General features: G+C 50.8%; 1 protein-coding gene across 3 annotated transcripts in view; it reads left to right on the forward strand.

The window, feature by feature from the left end:
• Positions 1 to 27,483, forward strand: part of FLT4 (fms related receptor tyrosine kinase 4) — a 46,933-nt gene extending 19,450 nt beyond the window's left edge. The window contains exons 3-30 of one of the 3 annotated variants that reach the window (XM_065734757.1): positions 661 to 935; positions 4,196 to 4,308; positions 5,172 to 5,334; positions 5,596 to 5,735; positions 6,376 to 6,544; positions 6,624 to 6,741; positions 7,185 to 7,336; positions 8,046 to 8,208; positions 9,635 to 9,779; positions 11,160 to 11,268; positions 11,948 to 12,307; positions 12,522 to 12,668; positions 13,311 to 13,442; positions 13,692 to 13,798; positions 14,066 to 14,201; positions 14,764 to 14,868; positions 16,283 to 16,396; positions 16,614 to 16,702; positions 16,993 to 17,140; positions 17,568 to 17,662; positions 18,105 to 18,227; positions 18,532 to 18,643; positions 18,991 to 19,090; positions 19,518 to 19,623; positions 20,546 to 20,685; positions 21,172 to 21,292; positions 22,051 to 22,136; positions 23,501 to 27,483. In XM_065734757.1, coding sequence (XP_065590829.1) covers positions 661 to 935; positions 4,196 to 4,308; positions 5,172 to 5,334; positions 5,596 to 5,735; positions 6,376 to 6,544; positions 6,624 to 6,741; positions 7,185 to 7,336; positions 8,046 to 8,208; positions 9,635 to 9,779; positions 11,160 to 11,268; positions 11,948 to 12,307; positions 12,522 to 12,668; positions 13,311 to 13,442; positions 13,692 to 13,798; positions 14,066 to 14,201; positions 14,764 to 14,868; positions 16,283 to 16,396; positions 16,614 to 16,702; positions 16,993 to 17,140; positions 17,568 to 17,662; positions 18,105 to 18,227; positions 18,532 to 18,643; positions 18,991 to 19,090; positions 19,518 to 19,623; positions 20,546 to 20,685; positions 21,172 to 21,292; positions 22,051 to 22,136; positions 23,501 to 23,720 — 3,988 coding nt within the window. In that variant the 3' untranslated portion in view covers positions 23,721 to 27,483. The remainder of the gene's footprint in view (positions 1 to 660; positions 936 to 4,195; positions 4,309 to 5,171; positions 5,335 to 5,595; positions 5,736 to 6,375; positions 6,545 to 6,623; positions 6,742 to 7,184; positions 7,337 to 8,045; positions 8,209 to 9,634; positions 9,780 to 11,159; positions 11,269 to 11,947; positions 12,308 to 12,521; positions 12,669 to 13,310; positions 13,443 to 13,691; positions 13,799 to 14,065; positions 14,202 to 14,763; positions 14,869 to 16,282; positions 16,397 to 16,613; positions 16,703 to 16,992; positions 17,141 to 17,567; positions 17,663 to 18,104; positions 18,228 to 18,531; positions 18,644 to 18,990; positions 19,091 to 19,517; positions 19,624 to 20,545; positions 20,686 to 21,171; positions 21,293 to 22,050; positions 22,137 to 23,500) is intronic. The other 2 variants (XM_065734758.1, XM_065734759.1) reach the window with 2 other exon arrangements.
• Positions 27,484 to 27,719: the final 236 nt, after the last annotated feature.

The following is a 27,719-nucleotide window of genomic DNA, read 5'->3' on the forward strand; positions in this document are numbered from 1 at the left end:
CAGAGCAAGCTGTGGTAGAGTGCCTGTGTGGATGTGTGCATACACCTCCCATGCTGGGCATCCTTGGCTATATATAAACACACACGTGTATGCTCGAGCTGGAGGATTCTTTTCTGTCCCTGACTCCTTCCTGCTTTTCTCTTGTTTCTCTCCAATCTGCTTTCCTTCCCTCCTTCTCTTTCCCACTCCATTCACCAAGCATGTCCCCGTCAGCAGCTGTGCTGAGCCAGAGGAACTCATCGTGTCCGTGCGCATTCTTAATAGCTCTGAACCCTTTTAATAATGAGGGGGGAATAGAGAATAAACGGATTATTTCCCTCAGGGCACTGTATGATGCCCTGTCCTGGCATCAACAGCAGCAGGACAAAGTCATGGGAGGGTCTGATATCTTACAGCCTGGCATGCCCAGGAGATGACCTGGGGAATGGGACCGGCCTCTGCTTGCCGGGTGATTAGGGAAGCTGCTTGCCCTCTCCTTGCACCTGTTTCCCTCTGCGGAAGAAAGCTGTTCCTCCTTGCCCTAGTCTGAGAGCCATGGCTATTTGGGACACATGCAGGGCCATGCATGCACGTGGGAGATGAGCAGAGGGCTGTTAAATCCCCCACCATGTTCACTCTAATTGCCCCAAAGCTAATGCTCCATTTTTTGCCCGTATCCAGAGGCCAGCATCCTTTGGAGTGGTCGTGGCCTGGAGGCAAGGTGGAGCCCAGTGGGAAGGAGAAGGAGACAGAGTTCATGGCCTCAGCAGCGCCCAGTGGGGGCCGGGCTATCCGGGAAGAGGACTGCGAGGGGACTGGCACGAAGCCCTACTGCAAAGTGCTGGTGCTGACGGAGAGCCAGGCCAATGACACGGGTTACTACCGCTGCTATTACAAGTACATCGATGCCAAAATCGAGGGCACCACTGCGGTCAGTGCCTATGTCTTTGTGAGAGGTAAGAGGCAGCTGGCGGGGTGGGTGGGGGGCTCAGGGCCAGCCTGCACGCCAGCACAAAATCAGACAGATTAAAAACCCCAACATGCCCCCTTCAACCCCCCCTTTACTCCCCGGGGGCTGCAGGGCTGGGGAAAGGACCGAGGGCTGCTCCTCATGCAGGAAGCAATATCCGTCCATTTCTGGGGGATGGCAGCAGCACCTGGGATTCAATTATGTCCCGGCCTGGGGGCATCACTCCAGCAGGGCTGGAATGCAGGAATTTAAGGAGTGAGAGCTGAGCCTCAGAGATGCTCCAATGCTAAAAAAAGCACAGGATTTAGCTTCTGGTCAGCTGGGAGGGACTCTCAAAGATGCCAGAGGCAGAACAGGGCAAGAGATGATAAATGGAGAGGACGAGTAGCTCAGAACCGTTGTGTGCAGCCTCCTCCTGTGCCCAGGCTGGGCTGGCCCTGGAGCCCTGTATGCAGTCTGTGCAGGGGCTGCCATGCAGGCAGCATTATGAGGAGTGTTTTGGAGGAGGAAGGGTGCCTGCCAAGCTTGGAGCCGCGACCTCAGTGCAGCAAGGGGCTGCGGGGGCCCATTCTCAGCTTCCCTGTCCCCCCACCCCCTGCAGCAGGATCCAGCGAGATAAATGAGTGCTGTCCCCTGGAAGCAGTTGGCCGAGCTATTTCTCTTTCCGCCCCCATTTCTTAGAGCTGGTGCAGTTGTCACGAGCCAGGCAGGTCATGACATACAAAATGCATTTTTCAGAAGTCCCAGGGCAAAGCCAAATTTACCTCTGCAACTGTGCAAAGAAAAATGTAGAGGCAAATCAGAAAAAGCTGAGCAGCTGCTGGACAGGAATCGGGGTCTGTCTGGGCAATTGCCTCCTCTTCACGTGGGTGATGTTGCCCTTCCTAGAGCAGGACAGAGCTTCTCTTGGTCTCAGGAATGTTGGGAGGAGGTGTCTGTGAGCTGGACAGGGATATTCAGTGCTCTTGAGCATTGTATCAGGCAGAGAGCTGCTAATGCATGCAGCTGAAAGTACAGCCTAACAGGCTTACACGCAGAGTGTGCTTCTGCAACAGCCTGGTTTGTCTGTGGGTATGGATTTACCTTTTTAAAATTTTGGATTTCGAACCTCCTGGAATAGTCAGGCATGGCTGTGAGATCCAGCAAATGCCACTTTGTCCCCTTGTTCACCTCTTTTCACCTTTGGCCTCATCTACAGCTCAGTAATGGTTCTGCTGTTTAGCAGGGAGCAGCAGCGTGCACGTGTGATGGAGCTTAGGGGCAATAAATCCCATGCTGTCAGGGTGCAGGGGACTCACAGTGCCTGCAGACAGCAGTGCAACAAATCGACACAACACCTCGTAGCATTGCTTTGCACATGGCTACACAGCATGTGTTCATACTCATTCCAATCAGGCTGTGCCCTCTTATGGCTGTCAAACAGCCAGGAAACCTCTGGATCCTTCTGTACAGACTTTCTAGGCAGGAGAAGGGCATGTCGAGGAAAACCTAGGAAGACAAGAATTGTGGTCACTGCAAAACTTCCAGATAAAACCCTGCCTGTTCCCACTGAACTGGGCTGCAATGTGAAACTGTCCCTGGAGAGTTTGGAAGGGCTGATGTAAGTGTCAGGGATGTTTGGAGACAGCATGGTCAAGCCACAGATTTATCCACCAGTCTCGTTTGTCATGTTAAGAGCTTGGTGGAATTGCCAGAAACAAAATATCCGTACTTGGCTGGAAACATGGGTTCTTCTGTATTTTACCTGCAGCTTCACACGTCTTATTTCTAACATGTCTGGTTTGGTGTGTGTTTTGTTAGATCTACAGTTAGTGCTGTAAACATGCAGAATGCCTCATCAGAGTGAAATAGGATACATACAGCCCCCATCTCATCAGGCTTAGCATATATTAATGAGGAAGATACTAAATTATTCCCATCTGACCCATTAAGACAGCCTTACAGAAAATACAGGATGGGATCAGAGAGGGGAGTTAATGCATGAATCACAAACTCGTTGGCAGCTGGGGCTGCCCAGTAAATCAGTGCATTCTTGGCTGCCCTCTGAGCTTGGAGAGGACCTGGTAGTCTCTCACCTCTGCCAGCTGTGTGCCTCCTCCCTAAAGTGTGCCCAGGGCTTGGGAAGGGAATGAGGAACATGTTCACGCTTTGAAACAAGCCTGGGATTTCAGAAGGCAGCAATCCTGTGCCAGGACTCAAGGAAATAGAGGCATACGTCTTTTCAAGAAGAGCTCACCATTATGTTTCCTGGTCATGGTTTCTTTCCCCTAAGCTGTAGAAGAAAACACTTCATGTAGAGATATCCTTATGCGCTCAGCAGTGAGTTGGAATGGGTTGTGGCCACTGTGATTGGAGTAGCAGGGTTCCCAGGTGGGGATCATTACTTCTTATATCTTGGACTTATCATTTTAGATGGATGGCTTTGGGGGGTTGTCTACCGGGGGAAAAGAGTCCCTTCCAACCCAAGCCAACCTGTGATTCTGTGATTTGTTTGGTGCCCAGCACAATGGCTCGGGACCACGGTAGGTGTCTGCATGCTGCCAATGAATCCCCTCCACAATGGATCCCAATTGGGTTCATCAGGTTTGACACACACAAGGTGCTGAGCAGGACAGGACAGCCCCTCCTGCCAGTACTTTGTCATGGCAGGGGCTCCATGTGGAAGAGCACAGCGTACCGCCCCTGGCCTCTCTAAGTCATTTCACTGATTAATTTGGGGTAGTTTTACTCTTCCTGTCAATATTTGTGCTTGCAGCAGTTGGGAGGCAGTGGAGTGGCAGTCCTGGAAATCTCAGCTCATCTGTTTATCTGCCGCCCAGGCCGGCTGCAGGATGACATCTGCATACCATTGCACTGCAGCTCACTTCCTCACCCTGGAAGGTTGCTCTGCCTGCTGCTGCTCCAGCACTGGCACCAGCTGGGCAGGCGTGGAGCCCAGCATGAAACCCAATGGTTTCTCACAGGGTCAAGCCCAGGCAGAGACCTTCAAGGGACCAGGAAAGGGAAGGTCATTCCCAGCACTGCCCAAATGTTGCAGGAGCTGGCCAGCCCAGCACTCACCCTTTGCATTCAAGGTGTCTCTGCTGCTGTGGCACATCATAGATGGGGCTGATCAGCCCAGCATCGCTCCCTCTAGCAAACTCACAAGGTGTTGAAGAGAGCCAGAAAGCTTCCCATTCTTCTGGTTCCTTCCACTTCTCCTATTGCTTCTGTTTAGTTGTTCTTCTCTTTGTATCCCTTCCTCAGATTTTGAGCAGCCGTTTATCAACAAGCCAGAGACACTCCTCATCAGCAAGAAGGAGAACACTTGGGTGCCATGCCTTGTGTCCATCCCAGACCTCAACGTCACGCTCATCTCGGTGAGAGCTCCACCAGTGGGATGCTGAAGACCAACACACGTTGCATTTGTTGTGCATTTGTAATTGCCTGAGTGGGACAAGTACAGGCACTGCCAGGAAAGGAAAATACATGAGATACATTTTCCATGGAAAGTACAAGCCACTGGCTTCCTTGTTTTATTTGCTGGTTGAGGTTGTGTTGTCAGTTCCCTTGGGCAAACCCTGCAGGTTTCCTGCCAACTTTGCACCTCTTCCCTATCTCTCTGAAACAAAATAAGACTTTGCTCTGATCCCATAGCATCCCCTGCTTGCTCTGGTCTCTTGAGCTAAAAATTCTCTAGGTGGTATGCAACCCCACGGGGAAGGAGGCTGCAGCTCTGGGGCTGAGCACTAAATACTACTCAAAACAACTCTATTATCAGCTTGCTTATGCCTTTTTTTTTTCTTTCTTTCTTTTTTTTTTTTCTACAATGCAAATACATCCTTCCAGGATGAGTGTTACTATTGTACAAAGCCCTCCAGGGACACTCCAGGGGCCAGGGGCCTTTCCCTTGCCCGGGAAGGACACTATCCAAGGTCAGTCCCCATCCCGGTGGGGCTGATGTTTGGGACATCAGCATCAGTTTCCTTAGCTATCACTATCAGTTTCCATTCCTGGAAGTCTCTGGCCTGCTCTGAGGATGGGGAGGCTCGCAGTGCAGGATACGGACACTCAGGGTATAGCAGGGGCTGCGATTCCTAGATGACAAACAGGGGGGAGAGAGCAGGAGGCCAGCATAGCATGATGCTGCATCGTTTCTTCCCACAGAAGAGAGAGAGCCATCATGAAGGGTGGGAATGTCGTTATCCTCTCATTTCACTTGGGAAAATGTTGTTTTTTCCAGCAAAATTCCCTCATCCACCCCGACAGGAAAGCCATTTTCTGGGACAACAAGAAGGGAATGCAGGTACCCACTCAGTTGATCAGAGACTCCTTGTTCGTCCAGTGTGAGACTGTCATTGACAAGAAGGTCTTCAAATCCAATTTCTTCATCATCCACATAGCAGGTGAAGGTTTGGGGAAGCACTAGGGGACAGTGTGCAGTGTTCTGGTGTAGTTCATGAGGTTGTTACAGCCCTCTCCTCCATCTGTGTGCCATGCTGAGGTATCCTCAGCAGCAGCGGTTCATACCCAAACCTCCTGTAACTGCACAATCAGAGCTGCAGATTCCAAGCTTTTCCGCTTTGATCTGCTTTTCTGAGACCCACACCCCAGCTTCAAAGAATCAGTAGGTCAGAAATGTCTTTTACTTACCTCTTCTGCATCAGGGATTGAACTGTATGACATCCAGCTGTACCCCAGGAAAGCCATGGAGCTGCTAGTGGGAGAGAAGCTGGTCTTGAACTGCACGGTGTGGGCCGAGTTCAACTCCGGTGTCCGCTTCCAGTGGACGTACCCTGGCAAACAGGTACTGCTGTTCTCTGAGACATCCCATCCTGCCCATTCACTGCTCTTGGCAGCATTGGCAGTGCTCTGCTTCAGCATCATAACCATGCTGTGCTCTGGCCATCTCAGAGAGCTTTTCCACCTTGCTCTCCTGCAGCAGGAGGCGGGCAGAGGGAAGGCTCCTTCTATTGGCAGAAATCATCTTCCTTCCTCAGCCATTATTTCTCTGTGGAACTTCTGGGCAAGCACTGGCTTCACTTCCACCAGTACAAATACAGACCAAATGTCCTTGATTTGACAGGAGCTGTTCCACCCTCACAGCCCAAGTTAACAAGGGCCTGCAAGGGAATTCCTTCCCTCTGTATTTCCTCCCTGTGGTAGTCTGGCTCTCACAAACAGTGAAACATTGGAGTTTTCTGAGAGCATTATGGTGTTCACATACCTACAGGGCTCCAGTTTAGTGACTGCAATGCAGACCAAAGCAAACCAGTGCTAAACTCTTACCCCAGCTTTGGCCAGTCATCACACAAGGCTCCTCGCCTTCCCAGTCAGCGTGGTGGAGATGCCTCCTGGAAGGAGGTAGCAAGTAACGCAGACGCAAGGAGCCCATCTGCACAACTCCATCCCTCTGATGCCTTTCTTGCCCTGTTCTCTGCCACCAGATGCAGCGAGCGGTGATAGAGTCCGAGCGGCGGTCCCTGCAGACACACACAGAGCTCTCCAGCATCCTGACCCTGCACAACGTCAGCCAGCAGGACCTGGGAGGGTACACGTGCACAGCCACCAACGGCGCGCAGATGCTGGAGGAGAGCACCGATGTCATTGTGCATGGTAAGACACCCTCTGCTCCCTCGTGGAACCGCAGCCCGACTCCTCGTGCTCCCCTTCACGCTCACCTCTTCTCTTGCAGAAAAGCCCTTCATCAACGTGGAGTGGCGGAAGGGGCCGGTGATAGAAGCCACTGCCGGAGATGAAGCTGTGAAGCTGCCGGTGAAAGTCGTGGCTTACCCCCCACCAGATTTCCAGTGGTAACGCACCTTTCTTGGCCCAAGCCATCCTCTCCTCTCCTCCATCCCCCATCCAAAGAGGAAAACCAGGCCAGCCTCCTTGCTAGGTCCCTCTGTGGCCAAGATTGTCCCGGATGTCACCTTCTCCCACCTGTGGAAGGGCTGCCCATGTTCCTGCGGTGTTCCCCCGTGGGTCAGCAGCAGGGGAGGGGAGGAGGGGAAGTCTGTGGTTAGGGTCAGGTTATGCACTGCATCATGCTGCACTCCCACCAGAGCTAGTTGGGAGCTTTGCATATAAACCCTGCTCAGAGCACAGACATGACACCCCTAAACTCACATCCTCACAGCAGTGTGCAGACCTGTAGCTGAGGTCTGGGGAAAGCCCAGGGGTCCCTGCAGAGAGGACCGTGGTTTGGTGAGACACTTCCTCCCCGTGGCTGCATTTTCTCTCTGCCTCCCCACAGGTACAAGGATGGGAAGCTAATTCCCAAGCAATCTCAATCTTCAATGCAGATCAAGGATGTGGCAGAGCATCATGCTGGGATGTACACGCTGGTTCTGAGGAACAGGCTGGTGGGGCTGGAGAAGCGCATCAGCCTCCAGTTAATTGTCAATGGTAAGGGAGGGGCTGTGGCCAGGGGGAGAGCACTGAGCATACAGCCCTGACCTTTGGGCTGCTGTGCAACCAAGCTCCTGGTGCTTTCCTAGAGCAGTTGGTACCTACATCACCTCCTTTAGCCTAATGCTGAGAGCTGCTCTGTTTACAGCAAGGCTAGTTGCTTGTGACATGGACAGTATGCCATGGGAGTGGGATCGGGACACTGAAGTTTTGTTCCTGGCTCCGCTGCTCTGTGCAGAACACACCCCTGCTCAGGGGCTGTTTCCCAGCTGCTGCTGAGGATGCTGCTGAGAGTGATCTTAACTGATGGAGACTTGAGAGCACAGCAGCTGCAGCACACATGGAGCCTGGGGCTGGAGCAGTTCTCTGGGTGCCCCATGTCATGAAGAAATCAGGTGCCAGCACAAGAAGCAGTAGAAGGACACTGCTGCTTGGGGATTTGTCTCCAGCAGACTCTGTAACCTTGTGCTGGGGGCTGCAGCATCCAGACAGCCATACCCAGCAGAGGAAAGAGAAATGTCATCACTTGAATCTGCCTAAGTATAACCCGCCCTGCTCTGTGGGCCTGAGCTCCCCAGGAGCTGCCCTGGGAGCCAAAGTGCTGTAGAGCCCAGTCTCTATAGACAACCTGGGGAGGGCTGTGCCAGGCCTAGGGATGCAGCAGCTGAGCCCAGGGCCGCTCACAGTGTCATTCTGGTACTTGCAGTTCCTCCACGCATCCATGAGAAGGAAACCTCTTCCCCGAGCATCTACTCACGGAGGAGCCCCCAGGCCCTCACCTGCACAGTCTATGGTATCCCAGCACCGGAGGTGATCCAGTGGCAGTGGAGGCCATGGATGCCCTGTCGGATGTTCTCTCGACGCAGCCTGTAAGTGCCATCCCTCCCAGTGCCCACATCCTGCCACTCCACCAGTGTGGTGCTGAGGGCTCCTTATGACTATGGCTGTGTCCCAGATCCTGTCTCTGTTTTGAGTGCCCCTTGGTGAGACCCTGAGACAGCAGCTGGGGCTCACTCCACTCCTGCTCAGAAGTCCACCCATCTGGTAGGTGATGGTGGAAGTGTGTGCTGGCGGGGAGGGGAGCGGAGCTGCGGCACATGAGGAGGAGCTGCTGAATGCAAGGAAAGCTCCAGCTGCTGGGGAGGTTGCCTGGAGGGTGTTTGTGCAGGCAGGATGGATGGGCAGGAAGGGTGCGTGCCCGCTGCCTGTGCCTGAGGAAGTGGGGGCAGCAGCAGGCAGGGCTGCAGTGGCATTTTTTAGCCGTGGATTTGCAGGAAGAAGGAAAAGGGATGCTGGGGAGTCATAGGCAGAGTAGTCAGGGTGAAGGACATCAGGGTCCCTGGAGGAAGCCAGGTCCTGCAGCCCTGGATAGGCTGTTGCCAAGCCTGAGACACCAAAATGCTCTCCATTGCATGCAAGTGCACCGTGGCCCTGTCAGGAAGCAGAGGGGCCCATGAATTATGGGCACTGTCTCCCAAGGCCGCTGTGTTTCTGCCTAGCAGAGCTCCAGAGGATGCAGGAGGCTTCTTTCTGGCTTCCTGTTGTTTACATAGCTCACCAGTGTGCTCGTCCTGCCAAGTGCTCTGCCGGCACTGCCAGCGTGTGTCCTCACCCCTGAGCTAGCTGTTCAGCTTCCCCCTGCCTCTGCCACCCTGGATCTTGGGCAGACTCTCCCCCTCCCTTCTCTACCTGTATTTCAGTAGCATCCTGCAAGCTGCAACATCTCAGGTTTTTAGGCTTTTCACCCCAGTTGCCATCATGAGCCCCAGAAAAGTGCCACCGTGACTCTGGGGGATTGCCAGCAGCATCTTTACTTGGGATGTTTCCCTCCTGGCTTTTGTGGGATCAGGGACAGCAGTTGCATCCTTTGGTGCTGCACCCTCTGCTCTCCAAGTCATCACCCAGCCAGGCTGTGACATCTCCAACTCACAGTCCTGAGGGGACAGTCATTGTTGAGCAGAGCTATATCAAGAACTGCCCCAGACACACACCAAAAGTTTTCACTCCTTTCTTCTCCATCCTTAGTAGTGAATTATGAAAACACAGGCCTGGGGGTGAAGATACTGCCTGGGACACCATTTTGTTTCCTGCTTCAGTTTTCACATCTGTAGATCATGTTTGCCTCACTAGTGGTTGCAGACCACCCTTCTGGAGTACCTGAGTACTATGTAATCCAGAGCCCCAGGAATTTTTGCAGTCAGAGCTAGGAGCATCAGTTCTCAGACATAAAGCCAGTTTTGTTGCCTCCTTCCCAACTGACCCTCTCTCCATCTCTCTCTGCTCTTGCTGGCTTAGCAATAGCAGGCACCGGGCAGCAAGGCGCCATCAGCGAGATCGCATGCCCGAGTGCAAGGACTGGAAGGACGTGTCACAGCAGGACGCAGTGAACCCCATTGAGAGCATTGACACCTGGGTGGAGTTCGTGGAGGGACGGAACAAGGTGAGGCCGTAGCCCCAAACCATTCTTAAAGCAGGGAGTGGGAAACAGGGATCAGCCAGCAAAAACCGGCCTGGGGCTGGTCATACTGGAGAGCCGGTACCACTGCAGGGAACATCTCTCCCTTGTTGGTGTGTGACCTGCAGGCAGCTGGGCAGTGCTCACTGCCTGTTTCTTTCTGGTAGCTGCAAGGTCTGCGCTGCGCTGCGGTTCCTGTTCCCGCTGGTGCTGGGCACCGGCTGTTTGCAGAGGGATGCAGAACAAACAAATGGGCCCCCGCTTCCGAAAGTCACTTCCTGTTTTCCTACACACCTCCAAAGGCACTTCCCGTTCCCCAGCACCGCCAGCAGTTCGTCACTCTGCCAAGGGGGTGGCAGAGGCAGATGCTGCTCCTCCCCAAGCAGCCGAAGGGAAAGGCAGGGATCTGCTTTCTTTCCCTTTCCTCCTTTCTGACTGTCTTTTCTTATCATCTCTGTCTGGTTTTTATTCTGTCCATGAGGGCTGGAATGAGCCACCGCATGTGTAGTGCAGGATGATGTCAAACACAGAAATCCACACAGATTGGAGGGAAAATCCCCAAGAGAGCAGGAAGGCAGCGCACTGAAGTGCCACCAGTAGGGTCACTTCAGCTCTATTGAATATCCACAAGAAACAGGAAAGGCAGCATTCAAAAGTACTGGTAATTAGGTCACTTCAGCTGTAATGAATATGCACTGAATGAAGGACTGTTCCTTCTGATTAACACGAGCTAATATATTGCCACTTAGAACTGAAATGCATCCCAGTGTGTATGGGATGAACAGTAAAGACAAAGTTGTTTCCCTGTAGGGGCTCAATTTTTTTGCATTTTTAAGCATTGCCTCATTAGATGGATCTTTGCATGTAATTACCTTGCCATTTAACAGGGAGGGAGAAGAAACTCATGCTTCAAGCTGCAGATCTCCTCTAAGGGGAGTGCTTGGAACACCCTTGGCAGCTCATGTGTGTGCAGTGTGAGCTGGGAGGAGAGCAGCCATGCTCCCCAGCTGCCTTTCCTGGCTCCTTTGGAGGCAGCATCTCCTGGAGCTGTGCTCCCAGGGCAGCAGCCAGGCTGCGTGCCCAGTCTTAGACAAGTCTTGCTGGAAGGAAAGATGAGAAAGCTTTTAGGATCATGTCTATATACACTTGGAATTTAAAGGGAGAAGATAATAGGATGAAGTAGTGAAAGCTGGGATGCTTTCTTGAGTCTGATTTCCACTTATGGATAAAAGGAGTGCTAGCAGGTCATCTGAGCCCACGGAGCAGGCATCTCACTGCACAGGGCTGTCTGCCAGAGAGCAGCACCAAGCCTACTTTTCTCTCTCACCCTTCCTAACTTCTTCTACTTCTCTTTTCTCCCACCAGACAGTCAGCAAGCTGGCCATCCAGGAGGCCAACGTCTCAGCCATGTACAAGTGTATTGCCTCTAACAAAGTGGGTCGAGATGAGAGGCTGATCTACTTCTATGTGACAAGTGAGTACTGAGGACATCCCCTCTACCAGTGCCACCTGGGCCCTTTGCCTGAAACAAGCAGCTCCTAGATCTGCCAGGTGTCATCATTCACACACAGCACCTTGAACAGTGACCAGGAAGCCATCAGGAAATCAGGGCTGCCCTAGATTTCTGCTGAGTGACAAGAGCTTGGAGTTCTGGCGGCAAATAGTGCAGACAGATGTGGAGATAAGCTGGTGTGGCTGTGACAGGTCCTGCTGGCCCAGGCAGCATGCTGGGCTGGGGACGAGCCTGGTCCAAGAGCATCCTCTAGTGGCACTGCCAGCCCTGCTCCCAGGCAGGGTCCTTCTGGCCCCAGCCCTGGGCATGGCCCCTGCTGGATTTTGATGTCGGGAGAAAGCCAGATTTTGAGAAGCCAGAGCCCAGCAAAGTGGACTGAGAACAGCCACATTCAGACCTCCTAGACTTGTTTCACTTGTGACCCATCTTAATTTGACCCTGAGGCTTCAACACAGCCATTAGTGCCTGCTCAGCTGCAGCTGTCAGTTGCTTGCAGCTTGCACGTTACAGGCTCTAGTGTGGATTTCATTTACCCTGGCAGAGGACAGTGGACAGAGAGCTGAGCCCAGGGAGGCAACTTCATTGTATCTGGCAGCTGAGCCAAGAAAAGTCATTCACATGTTCATTTCCTTCCCAAAAGCCATTCCAGATGGATTTGAGATCGAATCCCAGCCCTCAGAAGAGCCCATAGAGGGGCAGGACCTACAGCTGAGCTGCAATGCGGACAACTACACTTATGAGAATCTGCAGTGGTATCGTCTGAACCTCTCCAAGCTCCACGATGAGGAGGGCAACCCCCTGGTGCTGGACTGCAAGAATGTCCACCACTATGCAACCAAGATGCAGGGCGAGCTCCGCTTTCAGCCTGACTCCAATGACGCCACCTTGCTGCTCACCATCCCCAGCATCTCCCTGGGCGAGGAGGGAGACTACGTGTGTGAGGTGCAGAACAGGAAGACCCGGGAGAAGCACTGCCACAAGAAATACATCTCTGTGCAGGGTGAGGGTCAGCAGGGCAGGTGGGAGTGACTTGCTGCTGGTACTCTTGCTGCAGTCAGCTTTCCAGTCCATCCCTGGGGGAAGCCATGCAAGCTAAACTCAAGGTGGCAAAGGCAGCTGGGTCCCAAGACACCCTCCAGCAAGGGTTAGAGACCCAAAGTCCCCCACGAATGCAGATATTCTTTTGATCAATCCGTTTTGTGCTGCTCCTCCAGCCCTGGAGATCCCCCGCCTCAAGCAGAACCTGACAGACATTTGGGTGAACGTCAGCGATTCCATAGAGATGCGCTGTAAGGTGGATGGCAACCACGTCCCTGACATCAGCTGGTACAAAGATGAGAAACTGGTGGAAGAAGTGTCAGGTACAATGGGCTGGGGATGGATCAAAGATGGATCATGTCTGGCGAATAGTGAGCTGAGTGCTGCTGGGTGCTGGGAGTTGCTGTGTCCAGGCAAAGGAGCCCGTTCTCTGAATTGCCTCAATTCTGGTTTTAATCATGTTCTGCCCTGGTTTGATGTGCTCTCACTGGACAAGCCTGTGCCCTAGGGACTGGACCAACATTGTGTGCATATATACATTCATGTGAACAGCAAGGAGAGCTGTATCCTTTTTCTTCTTGTATTCAGCTCAGTGCCAGGCATCTCTGCTAATGTGGGGACTGACCCAGATCCCATTATATGGGAATATGGGAAGGATCTAGGCACATGGCAGAGGGAAAAGGAACAGGTCCTCGAGGCAAGCAGAGCTTGGTACACCAGCTGGACTGCCCAGGAACTGTTTCCTTGTCTGTGGGGTTTTGTTCCCTCCATGCACTACCTGAGGAAGGCCCTTCCACAGTAGTTCTGGAGGCTTAAGCCAAAGGGCAGAGCCTCCACTCACTGGTGCAGTTTAATTCTGCCATCTAAAATGAACAGGCTAAAAAATAGGAGCCTTATTTTTTTTCCTGAATGAGTTCAATCCCCTTTCCTTGTGAGTGACCACCATAACCCTTCTTTCCTTACAGGAATCGATCTGGCAGACTTCAACCAGAGGTTGAGCATTCAGAGAGTGAGGGAGGAGGATGCTGGACTCTACCTGTGCAGTGTCTGCAATGCCAAGGGCTGTGTGAACTCCTCGGCTAGTGTCTCTGTAGAAGGTACCAGCAGCCACAACACACTTTAGGGATGGAAGCATCCGAGTAGGAGTGTGTCTGAAGTCCCATGCCTCTTCCCTGTGATGCCAGGCTGCAGGGTGTCAGGGAAAGCCCTGAGAGCATCTGTAATCCAGAGCACGTTTTGTTTGGAGAGTGTCAACCCGCAGCTCCTTTGTCTCCCCACATCACGAAGCAGGTCCCAAGAAATAGCCAATCCTTTTCTCAGTCTGCAATTTCCCTCCCATCTTACAGGCTCTGATGACAAGACCAATGTGGAGATTGTCATCCTGATTGGGACTGGGGTCATCGCTGTTTTCTTCTGGATCCTCCTTATCCTCATCTTCTGTAACATCAAAAGGGTATGTGGTTGTCTCTGTTCTGGGGTAGGGGAGAGGGCTCGGTGGGGCTTGGGGCAGCCCCATTGCTGTTGTATGGGGCTGTGTGACAGAGCCTGCTGAGAGTAAGTCATTGAGTAGTGCTCCAAGTACTCTGACAGTCAACCAAAGACAGGGTACGTAAGGGCTGCAGTAAAGATGGGGACATGGGAAAGCCTTTGCGAGGGGAAAGCAGGTCGAGGCAGGCAAAGGAGATATCTTCTCACCCACTGTGTTTGGTGATTCCTGCAGCCTGCCCATGCAGACATCAAGACCGGCTACCTCTCCATCATCATGGACCCTGGTGAGGTGCCCTTGGAGGAGCAGTGCGAGTACCTGCCCTATGATTCCAGCAAGTGGGAATTCCCACGAGACCGCCTGCGCCTGGGTGAGCTGAGCCCCATCCCTGCCACCGTGTCATGCATGCAGGGCTTCCCACTGGCCCTTGGAACTCACCCTCCAGATTTCTTACACAATGAGGGCAAAACAGCCCAATTCACAGGAAATACCCTGAGTTTAGGACCAGGATACCCCCATGCTGTGACACCCACCTGCAATCTCTTCCCTCTGTCTGGGAAGATTATAGGGGCTGCAAGCTGCCTCTGAGGCACAGAGCAGTGACCTGACCCCTGTCTGTTCTTCTGCAAGGTGTTGTATTTACCTTTCCCATTTGTTCTGTTTGAGGGCAACAAACAGCCCCTCCTTGCAGCAGGGCCATTTCCTTCCTCCACTTTGTCCATGCCAGCTCTGTCTCAGTTCCTCCCTTCATCCTTTCTGTTATTCTCACCACCAAAGCAAGCAGCCACCTGGGAAGGGCACATACTGCACTCCTTCCTTTTCCTCTATGATTCTTTTTCTTTCTTCTTCCTCTGGTTTCCTGTAAGGCTTTTTTGCCCCATTCTCCATGCTGCACCTGCCTTCCTTCACAGTGCCTTTCTCTTTGCTCATAGGTAAAGTCCTGGGTCATGGTGCCTTTGGGAAGGTGGTGGAAGCTTCAGCATTTGGGATCAATAAAAGTAACAGCTGTGAGACCGTAGCAGTCAAAATGCTGAAAGGTATGTGGAGAGCCAAGTAGAATACGCAGTCCATGTGAATGCAAGGGATGCCAAGGAAAGTCTACCTTGTAAACGATTGCCCTTTGGCATAAAATATTTTCCAGAGCCTCAGCAAATGCCTTCTCTCCCACAAGCACTGGTGCTTCTGCCTGAGCCAGCACTGAGCAAAGGGAGAGGAGCTGGTGCCAGTCTTTTAATATATGGCTTCTTGGCCTCAACACAGATGATCCTCATGGCCTTCCCTCGGGGATGCTTTAGCCTCACTCAGCTGCACTGGGAGGCAAGTGGTAGAGCAGGAACTTAGGAAATTCAGCTTTCAAGGGAATTTAGCTGCCTGAAAAGGCAAAGAATGAGATCTGTCTCAGTGGATGAAAAAGAATCCAGAGACCCATTCTGCTAAGCCACTAAAGGAAGTGTTGCTCCTTATTGCCTTCTAAACATTCCTGTGTTTATGGGCAAGGTTCAGCTGAGTAGGGAAGCACGCTGAGCTCTGGTCAGTCCAGAGTGAGATTTTAAACATAGCCATGCTTTTGAACAGGCATCCAGAACATTATCCTGTAATTTAGCAACCAAGAAAATGTCAAGGCAGTTTGTGGTGACCTGTATGTAGAAATTGAATGAGGCATGGCTCAGCAGCACTTACACTGCAAGTGTACAGGTGATCAGCACAGCAGTAGCAGAGGGAAGCCTGGTCATACTAGGTTGTTTTACAGTCCTTTGAGGCATGACTCTTACATCAGCTGCTGCTCAGGAAGATGCTTCTCTCTTTGTCCGACTAGATTTGCAAACTCCAAATAAAGTAAAATGTATACGAGGAAAATATGAAAAATGCACATAAAACCAGAGAATGCATCTTGAGGGTGAAACAGAGGAGCAAGAATTGGTGTGAATTAGATGCTCAGAGAGAAAATGCAGTAGAGAGCTGGCAGGAGCACAACCCTGTACTTGCTATTGGAAAGGAATTATAAGACCTCCTGTGCTTGAGCTGAGATAGGCCTCTCTTCGGTCACAATCAAAAGACTTAAATGTCTTTTTGTTTCTAATTTTCCTTCAAACAGTTTTACAGCTCGTTATCCCTGCTTGGAGGCCAAAAGGGCAGAGATTCAAACATGTGCATCTGTATGTAACCCTCAAGTGATCTTTTTACCTGCACAGCTATCAGAAGGAAAAATGTGCTGGATGCAGGTTGTGTTTTTGTTTTGTACCCCTGCTCCTGCATTACAGCAGGGATCTTGGGAGCTCCAGACAAGGCTCTGCCATTTAATTTGTAAATATTCAATAACAAAATGTACTGAGGCTTGGGGATTGCAGTCTCCAGCAAGACACACATTATCACTGTGCTAAGAGGGGGTGACAAGGGGAAGAGAAAAATCTGTGAGGAGCCATCATCATGATGTGATTTGTGTGTTTCCAGAAGGAGCTACTGCAAGTGAGCACAAGGCACTGATGTCAGAGCTGAAAATCCTCATTCACATCGGGAACCACCTCAATGTGGTGAATTTGCTGGGTGCCTGTACCAAACCCAATGGTAAATATCACAGGGAAACAGGCTGAGCCTCCTCCCAGAGATCACTGCTCATCCCCTGTGCCATTTTTTCTGGACATATCTGTGACTGTGGGGAAACGTGGGGATGTGTGTGCCTAGCCCTGGTGCCACAGCAAGACTGATATAACATGAATCAGGGCAAATTCTGACTGTTCCAAATCCTTATCTCTTCCCCTGACCTTTGGCTTCTTCTCATTAGGTCCACTCATGGTTATTGTTGAGTTCTGCAAGTATGGCAACCTCTCCAATTACCTGCGGACCAAGCGAGAAGGATTCAGTCCTTACAGGGTAAGTAACCTCCTTTATCCCTAGGAACAGCCCCATGGCTAGGGGAGGAAGACATGCATTCAGGAGCATAATCTAGCAGCGAGGAAAAGGCACCCTCTGTGTAGCAGTATGTTACTCAGTGATGCTGGTTCACATGCAACATCAGGGAAGAAATTTCTTTCTGCAGAGGAAGATAGATGCTTCCAGGCCAGAATTACAGTCTAAGAGCAGGATAAGAGTGTGCAGCTCGTGGGTACAGGGGCTGCAGTGTGTGTTGTCTGCTGAGGTCTTTGTTGTGATCTTCTTGCCAGGAGAAGTCTCCCAGGCTGCGTATTCAGGTCCAGTCCATTGTGGAGGCAGTGAGAGCAGACAGAAGGAGTCGATCTGGGACCAGTGACAGTGCTATCTTCAACCGCTTTCTGATGCACAAGGGCCAGACAGCACAGCCAATCCAGGAAGGTAATACCTCACCTAGCTTGACAAGAAGATGTTAGACTTGCTTAAACTGGGTGATGGGTTAGGGTACAGCATTAGGCAGCTGGGACTCATCCTCAGAGCTAATCACTCCACTGTTGTGTGGCAATTCCCTCAACAGGGCTATTATATTCATCTGTTGTCTCTTCTAATGGCCTTTAGAAACTCTAAAGGAATGACTAAGTTACTTCAGATTTTTTTTTTTACTTAAAGAAAGATGAACTGAAGGGGTTTCTCAGTGGGTCCTACCTAGGGCAGGAATGTTGATCTGGCCTTCAGAGTCCCTTCCATCCCTACAGAACTATCTAGCTGTATCTCACCCAGGGGCTGTTTGTATCCTGCAATCCTAGAGAGAGGAAAGGATGACACAAGACAACTCAATATCTAACTGTGTTCTTGTACTCCTGGACAGTGGATGATTTGTGGCAAAGTCCCTTGACAATGGAAGATCTGATCTGCTACAGCTTCCAGGTAGCACGTGGCATGGAGTTTCTGGCATCCCGAAAGGTGAGCACACCCTTTCCCATTCTCTATTCTTCTTTTGTGCCTGACAGGAGAAGGCCTGGTGTGATCTGTTGGTGTAATCACAGAGCCATAGAGCATGTGTGTATGTATATATACAGGCTCCCATGGATAACCAGTCTCTTCAACTTGCTGTTTCCAGTTTCACATACCTCTTTGTGAGCTCATTTTGTGATTTACTATGAAACCCTGGACCCAGTTGGGCTGCCCACAGACATACAAAGATGGGAACTTGGCTGTCTTGCATTCCATCTTCTCCTTATTTATCTCCTTTTAAAATTTGCATTTTTAGTTCCTCCTCACCTCCCTAGTTTCCCCATTACAACTCAGGTTGGCAAGGGAAGAATAGGGGAAGGGAATATGCTTCACTTTATGATGGTGGTTCCTGTCCTTCTGATTTTGCCTCTTCCTCTTCGTGTGCCTTCAGTGCATCCACAGAGATCTAGCAGCTCGCAACATCCTGCTGTCAGAGAACAATGTGGTAAAGATCTGTGACTTTGGCTTGGCCCGAGACATCTACAAGGACCCTGACTATGTCAGGAAAGGCAGTGTGAGTACCATCTTGGGGATGGACTAAACTAAAGAAAATAGAAAAAGGCAGGAGTGGAACCATATGTGTGTCTGGGAACAGGGACCATTGGTCCAATGGTGGAGGTGCAGTCCTTCACCACCTCCAGATTTGTCTCCTTCCTTCTGCTTCTCAGCCCATCAGCATTCCTCTGTCTTTGTATGCTTCCACTGTCTTTATCCCTCCTCTGGTCTCACCAAACCTCCACTCTTCCATGGAGAGAGGATCAGGGCTGTTGTCTCTGGTTGGTGAATGAACAGTTGTGCCTTGCCTCTCCCTCCTGCAGGCCCGTCTCCCACTGAAGTGGATGGCTCCAGAGAGCATTTTTGACAAGGTCTACACTACCCAGAGCGACGTCTGGTCCTTTGGGGTCCTCCTCTGGGAAATCTTCTCACTGGGTGAGTGCTAATGAGGACCATGTGGTGGTGAAGCAGACAGGGGCTTTTGTGCCACCTAGCATCGTGGTGGATGAGTCTGTGCATGAGGCCCTTGTCTCTGAAGCATGTCTCCGGTGTGATGGGAAGGACTTCAGTGTGGGCAAAAGAAATACAGAAGCCATATCCACCAAGGAACAGGGTGGTGGGAGGCAGCTTCCTTATTACTGAGGCAGAAGAACCTGTCTTGGACAGCATCCAAGATGTGGGCTGTGCATTTTAGGAGGAAGTCCTTGTCTCGGGACAAGGACTGTTTCCTGATGGCACACTTCATGTTCCCACTTTCTCACCCTTCTTCAAACCTCTTTTAGGGGCATCTCCATACCCTGGAGTCCAGATCAATGAGGAGTTCTGCCAGAGGCTCAAAGACGGTACCAGGATGAGGGCTCCAGAGTATGCTACTGCAGAAATGTGAGTCAGAAACCTCGTGGATCTCAGGGCAGGGCAGGCAACTGCAGAGATCTTTCACCCAGTGAAGAGACCTGGTGGCTGCCTGGAGGGTAATCCAGATGGGTGCATATGCAGGACAGAGCTATCTAGGAACACCAAACTCCTTGCATAACCACAATGGGATCACTTTGTAAATGGGTAGTGTGCTTTCCCACTCTTGAGTGTATCTGAGGTGTCTAAATTGGCTCTGTCTGAGCTTGCAGTTGTATTCAACACACATGAATCCCCTTCTAGTAGGTCTACAGGGCCCATGCCCAATGTGCTGCATACCAAGCTTTTCTTCACAGTGCAGATACACACTGTTCCAGCAGGAACCACGTGGGTGGAAGCTGCAGAGTGAGGTAAAAGGGGATTTCTGTAACATAAAACCATCACCTCTTCTTGTCAGTTACCGTATAATGCTGAGCTGCTGGCATGGTGATCCCAAGGAGAGACCAACTTTCTCGGACCTGGTGGAGATACTGGGGAACCTTCTTCAGGAGAATGTCCAACAGGTGAAAACCTCTCTGTGTCTCTGCTCAGTTCTGGACAGCTAGCTCCCATACTGTGCCCTTCCCTGACTCTCTAGCCAGTGTAAAGTCTTTGTGAAGGCCAAGGCTTAACACAGTGTTTCCAGGTCTGTCACTCAGGGGTGCTGGAGATAACAATTCTGCAGTAGCCTTCTCACTGCATCCTAATATAGTTCCAATCCTTGCAGAGCAAGTGTCCTCTCAGTCATCATTCTGGTATTTCCATCCTAATCTCCAGATGATTATTTGAAATGTTTCAGCTGACTCAAGGCCCTGGCACTCCTGCCTCCCACATGGCTGCATAATGAAAACCAGGGCTTCACCAGGGCTTCTGAAACTCTATCTTCTGATCTAAATGTCAGGGCCATACGAACCAAATAACTGTTCCATTACAGAAATCAGATATACATAATTCTCAGAAACTCTCACTAATTACCACCGTGTGGCAACTTGCCAGCTCTTTTACCTGTGACAAGTGTGCAGCTCTGCTTTTAATTTTTTTTCTGGATGTTCCATTTCAGAAGATTACCAAATGCTTAAAAATGAGTACTGTCCCATCCTATTCCTCTGATGTTAACCTTTCAGCACCGTATCCCAGCACAGGCAAAACTAAGCCAGTTGTTTGTTCCCACAGAGCACGGTGCTCTGTCCATGTTGGCTAGAGAACTGTAGGTATTGTCAGTCTGAGTTGTTTTCCTACTCACCCACACCTCCGTGCAACTGCAGCACTTGCAGCCTCATAACTCAGAGGGCACAGAAATCTCTAGTCAAATATTTTGCTTGAGAGAAACAAGAGACCTAATAGGAATGTTCCTGCCCAGCTCTGACAGCTTCTGTTTGTGTAGAGCCCTTTTTTGCAGGAAAGACCTCCCCTCCTTGTAAAGCCACTCACTGTTCTTCCTACCAGGAAGGGAAGGATTACATCCCTCTGAATGACTCTCACAGCTCAGAAGATGATGGTTTCTCCCAGGTGCCTTCCTCTGCCCAGCAAAATTCAGATGAAGAGGACTTTGACATGAGGATACGTTGCCACAACCTAGCAGCAAGGTGAATCCCCTCTGAAAAGGGCTGAAGGAGCCCAGTAGCAGCTATTGGCATGAGCTATAAGGGAGCCTGAGGGATATGGGGAGAACCCAGTAGCGAGAAGCTGGAAAAGTCCCAGATGATCAGGTGTGATCCAAGCACTTAGGCTGTAGCATCATGCTTATAAAAGCAAAATTACTTTCCTGTACTGGTGAATAGCAGCCCCTGATGTCTTAGCCTATGGCATTCCTCCTGCTTCCAGCTAAACTGTCACAGCATCACATCCCACCAAAGTCATCATGGCCATCGCCCAGTCTGGGTGCTCCCCACTGCAGGAGTAAGGGGAGAAGAGGCCTAAGGTGTCACCACCCTCCTCCCCACACCCACCATTTGGTTCACCTACCTCCCTGCACACTGAGGTTGCAGGGGCAGGAAGCTGAGTTCAGCTCCTGTTTATTCAGGACGTTGGCTCTGTTGGCTTTACTGAATACCATGTGCTTCTGTCAGTAGATATTACAACTGCGTCTCGTTCCCTGGTTGTTTGACGGGAGGAAATCAGATCAGGTGTTCATCCAGGATAAAGACATTTGAAGAGTTTCCCATGACACATACAATGTACAAGGCACACCCGGTGAGTGGCACCTGAGTGGGGCTGGGCAGGGGGCAAAGAAACGTTCAGCTGTTTCCTGACACCTTTGCTGTTAAGGTCATGGAAGGAAGACCTCTTCTAATGTCAGCCTCTCTGTGCTGTTCTGTTCAGTCCATCCAGTCCTACATACATGCATTTCCCCACCTGGCAGATGGAAGTTTCTCTATAGCACAGCTTGTCTGACTGTGAGATAGACCTGCAAGTGAGGTCTGTAAAGGATCTCAGAGAATCTGAGTCTGCTTTTCACCCTTCTCAAATCTGTAAACATAGCTGGGTTAAGCATACTGAAATCCAGCCATGACTAGATAAGTCCAAAGTGCTTGTCCTGGAGCTCCTCTGTGCTGACCTACACCGCAGTATGCAGCAGGAGCCTCTGTGAACTGGTCTGGTCCTTACATCTCCTATGGTGGCAGAACTTAAATCATTACTAGTAGTCTCAGAGGAAAATCTCACCTCTCAGATTTCGTGGTACTGCACCTTCCGGACAGAGAGCGCTCTGTTTTTCCCCAAAGTAATGCTGAACTGCACACACAAATCCTACCTTTGAATGTGCTGTTTTTAAAAGGCACCTAAAAATATCACCAGCATGCTCCAGCTTCTTGCTGGAAGTAAAATGCCCATACTCCCTTTTTTTCCCATCACAGATAGATATGATCTCATCTCCTGAACGATTCCTCCTCCCTTCCCTGTCTGATCAGTTGACAGGGATGTTACTGATAACTCCTGTTTCTTCCTTGCAGGACAATCAGACAGACAGTGGGATGGTTCTGGCATCTGAGGAATTTGAGAGGATAGAAAACCGACACAGAAAAGAAGGTGGATTCAGGTACTCCTTAAGTCTAGCCACTCAGATCTCTCTGCTGCCAAACACAGCAAGGCAAGGAGAAAGCTCTTGTCTCCCTGTAGGGTATGCCTCTTGGGGCTCTCAGCGGCAGCAGGACTGTGGGCTCAGAGCCAGAGAAATCCCTGCACACTCATTATTGAGAGGCAAAATGCATAAAGAACAGACCTGCAGCCTGCTTAGGTTTTAAAAATACAAACTATGCCCGTTCAACAGACAAACACTTATTACATAAGGCTGGAAAAGGTGTCCACTAAGATAACAAGGTTTAGTGGAATTATGGTATTAAAAGGGCTTTCATTGCTTATTGAAATTTTCTGGTGCAGTGGCACATGGGGCACACTGAAGCCTTGTGGCTGCCACCTCCATGGGGTTCTCCCCAGCCCTGCCAAGGTTCCTTCATCTCTGATCCACGTGCTACAGATGTGGCATGGCAGGCATGGTGCAGGCCTTAGGACATCCTGCATACTGATGCTAAGCCTGGAACTCTCAGGGCTGAGGATGTTATGGGTGGTTATGTGCTTGACCAAGCTTAGATTCTGAGTGAGAACACATCCTGCTCATCTTTGCTTGGTGCCAGAGCAGTCTGGGATCTTTGACAGTGTGTTGTGTGGGCTGTGTCAGCACATGTGCAGGCTAATGCAGTCCCAGACCTCTTCCTCTCTCTCTCTCCCTTCCAACATCAGATCGGGCCAGTCATTTTCCTTGCCCTTACCTGTATCCCTGTGGCCTCTCTGTTGCATCAGACCATCTCCTGCTTCTTGTCCTTGTCCTCTTTTCCCTGAGGCATTTCCCTGTTGTCTCCTACACTGTGGGCTACCTAATGTCCCATCCTCTAGGAAACAATGCCCTTAAGCCTCTCCCTGAATATGTCCCTGCCCTTGCTCTTGTGACTTCTTGCCAGTCACTTGGTATTGGCAGGCACAGAGATGGGATTGCTGCTTCCCTTCCATGTCACCTTCCTTGATTTCTTTTTCCCTCATCCTGGCTGTTGGTTTGTATCAGCTCCTGTTACTCCTGCCAGGTCTAGGAGAAATTGAGGTGATGTCTCTCATCTCTACCTGCTCACTGGGGTACCAACCCTTTCCTGGGCTTTCCAGAGCTATCTAGAAGAGGTGAAATAACTGCGGCTGGGTTACGTACAGAGTTGTCACAATGCATATATGGGCTGTGCTTAGGTTTAGAGCAAGATCATTTATTGTGCCTTGAACCAGAGATGTAGATCCACTCCTGACCCCACCACTGTCCCGTGCATTAGCAGATGATGTTTCCTGCAGACGGGTTTTCTCTGAGCAGGATGGAGGTTTCCAGGAGGGCTCAGACTGACCTTCTGTGTCTCTCCCTCACAGCAGTAAAGGGCCCGGCCGAACTGCAGAGCTGTCGGCGGAACAGTCAGAGCTGCGGGGCAGATGTCGGCCGTCGTATGGATCCCAGGTTGGAGGCCAGACTTTTTACAACAGTGAATACGGGGAGCTGTCAGAACACTCTGAGGACGGCAGCTGCACCCCACCTGGAGAGGGGGCCAGTCCCCCCACTCTCCACACTTCCTTCTTCTCCGAGCAGTACTAATGGCACCAGGCCCTGGAGGCACCCTGCCGAGGCAGCCCCTCTCTCACCCTGCAGGCACATCATCAGGGTCACTCAGAGCTTCTCCACCAACCTACACCCAACCCCAGCAGCGAACCCACCCCGAACAGATGGGGAACACCAATGTCCTCGGAACCGCAGCGCGATGGCCCACACAGCACCTCCAGCTGCAACTTCTGTGTGCTGGGACTGGACAGAGTGCCTTGCTGATCCCTCGGGTTTCTTTTATTTCTGTGGCTCAAACAGATTCATTGTGCTGGCAACTGTGTGCCTGTGTTCAGCACTACAGCACCTTCTGCCTAGCATCCAGCCTCCGCTCAGATCAGCTTCCCATTCAGAAAGCCCATTTCAGGTCAGATATAAATAGATCTGTCTTAGTCTCAAGTTTCTTCCTGGTGTGCAGCCTGACTGTTTTTCCTTGGATCACTTCCTCCTCCTCTCCTCATGATGTCAGCTGCTGAATTGCAGAGCAGAATCAAAGACAAGAAATCCCTGGTGGTATTAGCAGCAAGAGCAGGACATTCTGAAGAGGTGTATGGAGAGATCCCAAGGGATCTTTGTAAAGGTTTGTGCACACTTCATAGTGGGTAGGTGGCAGCGTACACCTGCCTCTCCATCTCCTCTGCAAGCAACACCCATGCCCCTTTCATCTCTGCTGGAGGGGGACCTGTCACTCTGCCTTATCACAGGGATTTTTTAGCCATGTCAACACAGCCATCAAGGCGTCAGCTGATGGTTGGAGTCTTCCCAGTGAGATGAGCAGCAACTCTCTTTACAGGCCCTGTGTGAAGCAGGGCTTTATATTCATTGTGCTGGGAGCTTTGTGCTCACAGGTCTGCTGCTCTTGCCTTCCCCTTCTCCCAGAGCAGCACTGAAATCATCTGTTGTTCAAATAAGGAATTAAAGCAAAGCTGTGTTAATTTCAGCTGGCCTCTGAACATAGAGTGAAAATGTGTTGTTTGCTGAAAGGAAAAGGATCTAAGTGGTAGGGAGTGAAATGTTTATTTTCAAGTTGCTGTGAGAGTTTTGGAAACAATGGAAGGAACAAAGCTCCAGCAATGAGGTGCCCTGGGCTGCATCCCCTGGTGTGCTGCCATCACTGAGCACACTCAGGGCAGCACCTGGCTGGGGCCCAAGCCCTCATTCTCCTGGATGGACCACTCTGCACCATGACCTTTCCTGCCACCCTGGCTCAGAGGAGGCACTCTCTGCCCCATAGAGTCTTCTCCAGTTTATATTGCAGAGCTGCTGGCACGGTGCAGCTGTCTCTGGACAACTGAATAACATTTATTTGCTAAGGAGCCATCTCATCACTTGGGCCCTTTGTTTCTAAAAGATACCACAGGCTCTGGGGAACCTCCACAGCCCCTCTCATCATTTCTGTGCTGCTGCCTCACTGCTTTCCACCTGCTTCTTTCCATCCTGTTTGTAATCCAAGAGCTCAGCCACAGAGCTGTTACATCACCACCAGAGGAGTCTGGGTGCAGAGGCTGTCTGAACAGCTTGTCGTCTTCCCCCACACGCCAGTGGCTGGCAGAGCTCCTTGCATGGGGACATTTCAGCACTGGGAAGTTTCTGCACGCAGGCCACACCTCTGCACAGAGGCGAGAGTTTGGACTTTTAAAATCGTGTTTTCTATCAGATGTACTGCTTTCCAAAACCGTATTTCTCTTACAGAAGGTATTATGTGTTTCCTGACGTGTCAGGACGAGTCGTTACAGATGACTTTCTCAAATCGTAATTATAGTTGTCTGCACAAGTGTAATGGGGGAGATTTATTTAGCTCATGGGAAACGCATGGCTGTCATTCAGATTCCCTAACGTCTGCAGAGCATCTGATGTTCCCCTCCCATCCCGTGTCAGCAGGAGGACGTGGCTGTGATTTCCATGGCAATTAGAGGCACAAAACTGGACTAGCTGGAGCCAAGCTGGCTCAGGATATGGAATTTGAAACTGTGTGTGACAGTTGATTCCCCGACTTCTACTGGTGCCCCCAAAGTTGCCAGGAATTTAAGCATCTTTAAGTAATTGTTATGACTCAGTAAGAATGCTTCTGGCAGGAGATGCGGGAGAGCCAGGCCAGGGAAGCAGGACAGCCAGCAGGGTGCAGGCCAGGCCAAATTCTCCTGACCTCATCTTGCCCTGTATTTTCTCATCGGTGGTTCCCTTGGCAGAAGGAAGGCTGTGCCCTGTGCTGGGGACTTACACGGGTGGAAGGTGACAGACCGCAGAGCTAAATTCAGGCTGCTCTCTGGGTGATGTGCCACCACAAAACCCCCATTCTCTTGTTTCCAGTGCTTCATAAATAGTTCTCTGCCCAGAAACACTGCCCCAGCTGAGAGGAGGCTCAAGAAATGTCTGTGAATTAATCTGAAAAGTAGTATTCCAAAGAAGCTGCAGATGAGGGTTAAAAACGTACTAGTGCTTGCAAGGCACTGGCAGGGTTCTGCAGCAGAAATGAGATGGAGGTTCCCGTGCATCCTGGCTCAGCTCTCCGGACCTGTCAGCACCCCCAGCCCCCTGGGACAGCTGCACCAGGGCTTTAGGTTCTGTGCAAATTGCACACGAGCATCACTGTGGAGAAGTGCTACTTCATTAGAGCTGCTGTTAAAGATCCCCTGCTTCATGCTGGGGAAAGAGCTGAAGTGACATCTGATTCTAAATATTCAAATCATTCAGCCCCATAGGAGTTTATTTTCTCTATTTTACACCATCTTGAGGTGTGTATGGGGGGGGAAGAATCAAATCCTGTTGTATTGGTGCCAGCAGCCTTGCATGAACAACGCAGCTTAACACAAGCACACGCTGGATCCTCTTCAGACACTCCAGTGATGAACAACAACTGCAGTGTGGGATACTGAAGAGCTGTTGAGACAATTGTACTTCTGATCTCTTAAAACAACACTGAAATGGGAGTGTACAAATCTGAAACTCTTCCCCACGCTCTTGCATTATTCCTGGCATCTTTGTACAGCCTTCGGATAAATGTGAGCACAAAACGAAGTGGGTTTGTTCTGGTTTGAGGTGAGGCCGTGGTGTTGTCTGTCCTTCCACAGCAACGAGAAAATATTTCACCTTCTAAAAGCCAGGTTCAGTGTTTGTGCCTGCTCAGTGCACGGTGCACACTGCTTTGGTTTGGGCCTTTTACTGGAACTCACAGCTGAAGCTATTTACCATCCTTTGAGTTTAAAATGACCGTTCTGGGTCTGCGCTACAAAGTGTTGGTGTTGAGAGGACATTCCTCCTTCGTGAAAACAAAGCATCTCGCCCCTACTTGCAAATGCACATGTGTCTCTGAAGAAAAACCTGTGTATCAAGTACTGCTTCATCTATAGCACGATATTTTATCCTGGTACCTGTCGTCACTGCAGCAGCATTGGATGTTTCAGTGGGCTGGCCTCCGAGCAAGTAGCTTACAGCATGGGCTGTGTGTGAGTACAGCAGTGTGGTTTGTGTGTGTTGTGGGTGAGTGTTTGGGTGTTGCATGTGCGAATTTCTCTTACTGGTGAGTGTATGTGAGTTCTCATAGCTCCTGTTGAGTCCCGTGTCTGGAAGCTGGCGGTTATATATCAAACCAGTTAGAACACTGCTTTCTTTCCTCTCCTCCTATCGTACTCGTTATCCTTTGTCATTAAGAGTTCTGTTGTAATATCTAAATGTGAACATGAATAAAGTCATAACTGGCGCCGTGCTGTGCTTTGTGGAGGCCGCTGCCCGCGGGTGCTGCTGGGCCTGACTCCAGCCAGCCAGCCCCACGCTATTAACTTCATTTTGGCTTTATTATTTTTACTTTTGCATCCCCTTGCGTGTGCCACATCCTCAAGGAAACAGCTGGGCTTTGTGGCATTTCCATCCAGGATGAAACTCAGCCTTTCCTCGTGACGAAGCCGGACACACGTTGGTTACCATCTCTCCCAGTCCTGCTCAGCACCCTGGGGACACACCTCGCCCTGTGGACCCTCTCGTGGGGCGGGAAGATGG

Source organism: Cyrtonyx montezumae, unplaced genomic scaffold (assembly GCF_038088225.1).
Source record: "Cyrtonyx montezumae isolate F1298 unplaced genomic scaffold, pur_monq_1.0 scaffold_18, whole genome shotgun sequence".
Classification (NCBI taxonomy): Eukaryota; Metazoa; Chordata; class Aves; order Galliformes; family Odontophoridae; genus Cyrtonyx; species Cyrtonyx montezumae.